We start from the raw sequence: 7623 nt of genomic DNA on the forward strand, positions 1-7623 counted from the left end.
TTCAGTGTCTTTTCAGGATGGGAAGGCGACAGCTACATCTTCATGGGAGAATAAGGTTCCATCGCCCTATCCTCGTTACGGTGGTGAACCTAGCACAGGCGGAGGGCGTGTGGAGTTTTGTGCCCTGTGGATCTCCTAGGATCCGATTTGTCTTCGTGTTCGTTAGTGTGGTTACAGGTTTGGCTTTTCCGATCTACGGTTCTTATATCATTGACAACAGTTGATGCTTTGCCCGGTTTTGGTGATGGAGGGGCGAGGACCCCGTCTTTGGCTCGATCATGTGCTCGTAGTCTTCGCTAGGTGGTCCAAATACCTATTTGTAGTATTTTTTATCTTTAGTGTTTTTCATACTATTGTTGATGTTAATAGATTAAGGATCCTTTTCGCAAAAAATAAAAAAAGCTGCAATTTTCTCATTTGGAAGTGTGTGCATATTCAAACTTCAATTGTTCAAAGGGGGACCTGAGACGAGGCGAGCAGTCCGAGCAGGCATGTTACTTGATGGGCCCCATGCTGCTGACTTGGTCCTCGCCGAACCGATGACATCCTAGAGAGCCGGCTGGGCAGTGACTTGTTTGAAAATGCCAATCGGAAGAAGGCGATCGAAACAAAACAAGCCAATAAACGGAATTGGGAGAAAAATCTGAGCATGTGAACAAACACGTAGATGGATTTCCAGTAAGCTGTCATTGTTCTGTAGACTTCCTTTGCATTGACTAGCATCCAAAAATCTCGGGAGGCGTTATTATTGTACTCATTTACTACTGTACTACTATTATTACAGTGCATGGAAATATCAACAACTGTTGGCGATCGATGGAAGAAGAGAACCAAGGAGAAGAAATGAACTAATACAACTCTGTTTGTCACCCACGAAAGAAAAAGTGATTGTATATCTTGCCTGCTTGAGCCTCTGTGGTGTCAAAACCAACGGGAGATCTCAAGAGAGAACCTAATCCTGAACAAAGAAGAATGGAACGCCATTCATGCGCGCCTCGGCGCTTGTATAACTTGCAAACCTATCTGAACTCGTTCGATCGGCATGGACGAAGAAGCTTGCCGCTCATTGCGTCTCGCTGTTGGTGTTGTTGCTCGTCGTCATGGTCACGTCGTCGTTGTTGTTGTCGTTGTTTCTGTTTGTGTTGTTGTTGTTGGCGTTGCTGTTGCCGGCGGCAGCGGCCGCGTGCTGGCCGCCGATGATCGACGTGATGGCGGCCGCGAGCGCCACCGTGAAGTTGGGGTCTGCGGTGATCGCCGCGGCGGCCGCGCTGACGGTGTCGGACAGCTGGCCCATCGCCGGCGGCCTCGGCTGCGCGAACTGCGCAACATCGACGGAGGAGGAGTCGGACGACATGTGCAGGCCGGAGAACTTGGACTGGTTGTACAGCATGTGGGGCGGCATCGCGAAGGCCGGAGCCATCCCGCCGCCGGGGAGCGGGATCTGGAACTGCCCCGGCGCGGCCGGCCGCGCGGCACTGAGCGGCAGGGCGTTGGGCGGCGGCGGGCCGTGCGGGCCGTGGGTGAGGTCGAGCGTGACGGTCGGGAATGGCGCGGAGGCGGAGATGGTGGCCATGCTGGAGGAGCAGGGCAGCACGGTGCGGGCGAGGAAGTTGGAGCTCATGAGGCCCTGGCCGTCGGCGCTGGGCATGGAGCCCGAGAGCAGCATGGAGGCGGCGGCCGACGTGGTGGACGCCATCGCCATCGCCGCCGGCGGGAGCGGGTGGTTGTGGGTGCCCTCGTACGTGGTGATGAGGATGCTGCGGTCCTCGGCGCATCGCTGCACCTGTTGGTCAAAGCGAATCAATCATCACGGATAAAGAAGAAGAAAGTTAGACCAATGCAATCATACACCCGGCCGGCCCTCTGAGATACGGTAGACGCGCGCGCGTACACCATTGACCAAGAGCTGAAGCAGTCGTGGTGGCTAGCTAGTTTGTTAGTTACCTGCTTGCGCACCGGGCAGCCGGTGGCCATGGTGCAGCGGTAGTAGGCGCGTGGGCAAGGGTTGCCCTTGGCCATCTTCTGCCCGTACTTCCTCCATTGGCAGCCATCGGCGATCTGCAACACAAGTAATAATCCAGTAAGATGAGCAGCTAGCTGGGAGTAGGTACAATTGGATTGCAAATATATATAAATAAATAAATAAACTCGGCCGGATTAATTGACGAACAAGAATGAATCAGCAGCAGCAATCTTACGATTGGAGCTTCTGATCTCGCGCGAACGGATACGCGGGCCTTCCTCATGGTGGCCTCCTGCGCCTGCTGCTGCTGGTCATGGCCCTTGGGCGCTACCCCCAGCTGCTGGCCGCTCATCGCGTGTCCGCCGGGCCCGGCAGCCGCTGGCTCAGGGTCGTCGTTTCCATTGGACGAGGACCGACGCGGGCTCCCGACCTCCGTGGACGAGTTGGACGGCTCCTCCACCACATCAGCGCCGGCGCCGGAGGGACCCAAACCGAGGAATTGCCTGGGCACCATGGCACCCTGCTCGGTCTTACCGCCATCCTAAAAAACAAGAGTTAATTTTTGGTGTGGTTTGACTTGGACTGGTGGCTAGCTAGCTATGTGGAGCAAGAAAGAAGGAATACCTCGTGATGCGGAGGTTGTTGTTGCGGCTGGGCCGGAGGCAGCTGCAGCTGGTTCCTTTGCTGCATGAGCGCGACGAGGTGCATCTGCAGCGCCTGGTAGCTGTTGGTGACCTGGGTCAACATCCCCCGCAGCCGCTGGTTCTCCTCGTTCATGCGGCTCAGCTCCGCCTGCATCGCCGCCAGCTGCAAGTAGACGACGACACGTACGCGCGCGTGAGTTAATCATCTAGCTAGATCGCTTCAGATCCAACCAACCATGGATGCATAATTTTGCACCGTTCAAATTAAGGAGGCCGAGATTGACTCGTAGTGGTACCTCGCTGGCGTTCCGGCTGTTCTTGTCCTCCGCGTGCCGCCGGGACGCCGCGTCGTCGTCCACCACCGTCGACCGGTCGCTCCTCGCGTTGTTGTTCCCCGGAAGGAGCTGCACGCACGTACAAAGTACTAATAAGATCCCGTGTACTACTTACTAGCTGACGTGGTAATTAAGAATGAATGGGCGATCGAGGAATTAATAAGCAACGTACGTTAATGGTGAAGTCTTCCTTCTTGATGGACGCCGCGTCCTGGCCCTTATTGCGCTCCTCCTCCGCGTCGGCGGCCGAGACCCGGCTCTTCTTCATGTTCTTCTTCTCGTCGGAGAAGAAGTCCACCTCCACGGACCTCCGCCCTCTACCGCTAGCGCTGCCGTCGTCCGCCTCCATGCTCCTGTGGAAGGGCGGCGGCGAGAGCAGGTTGAGGAATCCGAGCGGGCGCGGCGACGCGTCGAGAGCGAGTCCGCCGCCACCGAGGTGGCCCTTTTCCATGCAAATGGAACGCCTCCTCGGAGAAGATGGACCGAGAACAGTAGAAACGTGTGTGCCCGGAGAGAGAGAGGCTACAGGAGAAGAAGGAGGAAGAGAGTGGGGGAGTCTGAAGTCTCTCCCCGGCGGGGCGGGGCGGGGCCGCGTATAAAAAAGGCCCAGCTCCGGGTCTGACATCAGGCGCTGCGTCAGTGCGGCAGCACACGTGGCGTGTTCCGACTGGCCGGAGCGACGACGACTCCCTCGTGGGGCCCACGAGGACCGGATCTCCCTTTCCGGCGAGGCGAGGCCAAGGCGCGCGGAGACGGACGGCAACTGGCTTTGGCTCCATGCATGTTATTTTCGTGCTGGTCTGCGCTTTTGCTCCAACTTTTCTCCACGGATCACAAGCCTAGCTCGTTAAGAAATCGGCAAATTTATGGGGCGACGACGGCCCGTGCAAAGCGACGTGGGACGCCCCGTTTTTCCAAGTCTGCAATGGCGACCTCGCCTGTCGGTCCAACCATTTTCAACATCGCATTGCTCATACGTACCGCCGGCCGCCGTCGACACCTCCTGCAAGTTACCCCATTTTCACGAAAAATGGAAAGAATATTTATTAATCCAGCTTTTACCACCAGCTGCTACCATGTTACGTAGTACGGTCTATCTAGGGATGACACCATGAACATATACCACCAGCTGTTACTAGCATACATTTTCTACACTACATTAAGATCTCAAATACACCACTTACATCACGGCGGCATCTATATCAACAAAATTTCCAAAAACAACAAGAATGCAAAAAGAAAGATGAAAAAAGAGAATACAATGCCCCGTCATGGTCATAAACACTAGCAACAGTAGCAGCCTGACCACCACCGAAAACAACACCCGGACTGCAAAAAAGATACTCCAAAAGCGGCACCATTAATAAGGAAACAATGCACTAACATTGTAGTAGTCAAATCTTATGTCTTTGGTTTTCGCACCGGAGAAACTCCGATTTCACAAAAAATGCCCCGTTAAAAAAAACAAAAAAATGCCTTCATAAAGGTCATTGGAAGGTACAACCAATGAAAGCCACACCTTGAATCTTCGCATAGGAAACCGTGACTCCGTGCTCGAGGAGCACCCGTAGTCCTTCGGTGCTGCCGCCCCCTCTTGCCAAGGTCGCTGCTACAAGCCAATAGTCAGCAGACACACAGAAAGAAGCATGTGTATTATGTCTTCATGGCAACCAATACACTTCTCCACCACCCACCTCTTGCAAGGTTGTATCTCCAAGTCAAAAGTCGACCGACACACATGAAGAAGCATGTGTAGCATGTCTTCATCGCAACCGATGCACTACTCCCCCCGCCAACTTCAAAACCTCTAATCCCAATCACCATGACTTTCTCCACCTCTCTCAATATCTAGGAAATCTATACTTACACATGTTCCATGGCACCAACAAGAAAGAGAAGGCCCACGCCACACACTCATGAAGCCTCATTGGTTTAAGATAAGGGTGTGCACGGCCAGACCGGTTCCAATCTAGGTATTCACGATGCGTCAATCGTTGGAGATCTTCGAGAGGAAGACCAAAACTCGTCAGCGGCCAGATCGAGGGGGGCAGCATCAAGTAGATTGGCGACTTGTCACAAGAAGACCATTAGGGTCATACCTCCCTTATTTTGTCCAAACTAGTAGCCCCCACACCACCAGCCCTCTGCAGAGGACAAAACAACACATGCCGCCGTTGATCCCTTTCGGCGATGTACAAACGGAGCACATTCAAATGAAGACCCGCATGTCAAGCATCATCCACGATGGGCAGTCGTGAGGGACTGCCACTAAACACGCCCATGGAACTCATCCCTCTAGGCCCAAATCGGGCCCGTGCCGCCGCCACATAGTTCAATGCCACGCTCTGCCGCGTCATAGCTGCGTCCTGTCGATGCACGCAGAGCCCACGACCTGCAGGCCCAGATCTATCCCCTAGTGGGGCTATTCTATCGTCGGTCATGCCTCCGCAGTAGCGTGTCGGAGATCGCCGAGGGTCGTCGCCTCATCTGCATTTCCCTAGCCTAGCGCCGCCTCGCAATGCACCTCATCTTGTCCTCCAAGGACCATCTCATATGCGTGCTTAGGTCGTGCTTCTCCGCCCCAAGACACAACCGATCCATGCCGCCATGGCGCTAGTGCGCAGCAGCGGCTAGGGGGATCATGATGGAGAAGCCTTGGATAGGTTCAGGCGGCCTTCGGAGTCGCCTAAGCATGAGGCTCGGGAGGCGTTCTTTTGTCATCGGGATATATACATGTGAACAGGTACAAGTTTTCCCATAGCCGTCATGATCAGGTTAAAAAATAATCGCGGTTCCAACACATAAATTTAAGCTATAAAATAATCATAAACAACATGTAACCATAATTTACAAACAACAACAACAACAACACACTATAAACATCAACACATATTATGAATAGCAACACATCATAAAACATCGGCACTTTGCACATTCACATCAACACATCGGGATGCGTTCACGCAAAATTACATATGTATTGCGCTAGTCACGGAACGAGAGGTGAAGATACCCTAATTAGGTAGTAATCCGAATTAACATGCCAGTGACATCCACCGTGGGACATGGAAGTGTGAGATTCAGGCTAGCTACATGAATGCGTGATTAGGGAAAAATTAAGTATGTTGGAATACTGAATAGGCCCCATTTTCTAATACCTATATTACTAATGGGTTTTTCCCCGTCGGGTACACGTGTAATGGGTACCATTGCCATCCCTATGTTCATCCAACTATACGTGGCAGCCAAATCACACAGGTCAGTCGCTAATTTGCTTCTAGTAAATGTATTTCGCAAAAAAAAGTCTCTACTCTTTTGCCGTGCAATACGGGGTGCTCTATTTTTGCTACCCCTTCCAGTTTGTTAGGTGAGTATGTTTTTTAAGAGAAAAGTTGACCATGAATTTTGTCATGAAAATAGGAATAGTACATCTCAAAAATTATACTATTGGATTCATATTTAAGCTATGCTTTCAGTTATGTGATTTTTATAATACATAATAATTTGTATTTTTTAAATATATTTATTTGTGTCTTTTTTTTTTTCGAGGTTGACGGGGGGGAAAAACCCCACCGCTTGTTGTATTCCATCGAAAGTAGCCTGGCAGGCCCAAGTTCTTACAAACAGAATTGAAGATATTACAGGGGGATACAAAGGAGTAGAAGATAAATAAAAACAGAGAAACAATCTAGAAACAGGGGCACAAAAGGAAGAGGAGGTTAGCATCCGGAGCCAACCGAACCCCCAGGAGGACAACATCTCAAGGGACGACCACCACAATTTAGCAAGGCGAGCAACGGGCGATGACGAAGGACCTGCGAACCGAGACCGAGTACGGTCGAAGGGCGTCGGATAGCCGAGACCGGGGCGACGACACCGGTGTGCCGACCCCGAGGTCGAAGGGCGATGCGAGAATCGAGTCCCACCACAAGGCACGAGCAAAAGCAAAATCGTAACCGATACACCACCTTGAGCACCTCGAGTCGACAGCCGGGAAGGTTCTCCGGTGAGAACCTCAACACCGAAGGCAAGCAACCCAAGGAAAAGGTAGAGGAATACGTGGAGACCGGACAAGAACACACCAAGAATCGTCTCCGGCACGGTCGAAGGGCGTCGGATAGCCGAGAACGTGCGACGACACCGGTGTGCCGTCGGCGAAGCCGAAGGGCGTTGTGCCGCCGAGACCAAGCACAGTCGAAGGGCGTCGGATAGCCGAGACTGGGGCGACGGCACCGGTGTGTCGCCCCCGTGGTCGAAGGGCAACGCAAGCCGAGGCCACCCCGGGACATCTAGGCAGCACTGCTCGGGCCACCATGACCACGGCCTCGTCCGCAAGGTAACGAGCCAAAGGCCGGCAAGAAGTCGTGAGGCGATGCCGCCGACACGAGTCAAGCTCCAAGGCGATACCTCCGGAGAGGATCGGCGACGCGAAGACGACGCCATCGCCCGACCCGGAGAGATCCGGGTCCGAGATTTCTCCGGAGCGTTGATAGGAGCTACACGGCTGTGTAACCCACGCAAGCATCGAGACGAGCCGTCCTCACCACCTCCGCGCAGCAGCACGGACAAGCTGCGAAGGGCCTTTCCCATGGCGGAAGGGCGGCGGGCCGGCCCAGGCCCGCAGGACGCCCCACGGCCAGATCTGCCGGCGAGACCTTCCGCGGCGGAGGAATCCGGCCGG

General features: G+C 53.6%; 1 protein-coding gene across 1 annotated transcript; it reads right to left on the reverse strand.

Annotated features, from left to right (window-relative positions):
• Positions 1-712: 712 nt before the first annotated feature.
• LOC124666061 (WRKY transcription factor 6-like) lies at positions 713-3490 on the reverse strand. Its single transcript, XM_047203407.1, has 6 exons — positions 3115-3490; positions 2904-3011; positions 2588-2770; positions 2199-2504; positions 1945-2058; positions 713-1783 (listed from the first exon to the last, which is right to left on the reverse strand). The coding sequence occupies exons 1-6, from the start codon at positions 3391-3393 to the stop codon at positions 1064-1066; spliced, it is 1710 nt and encodes a 569-aa protein (XP_047059363.1). The 5' UTR covers positions 3394-3490; the 3' UTR covers positions 713-1063.
• Between the last annotated feature and the right edge of the window lie 4133 nt (positions 3491-7623).

The sequence above is a fragment of the Lolium rigidum genome, chromosome 6 (genome assembly GCF_022539505.1).
Source record: "Lolium rigidum isolate FL_2022 chromosome 6, APGP_CSIRO_Lrig_0.1, whole genome shotgun sequence".
Classification (NCBI taxonomy): Eukaryota; Viridiplantae; Streptophyta; class Magnoliopsida; order Poales; family Poaceae; genus Lolium; species Lolium rigidum.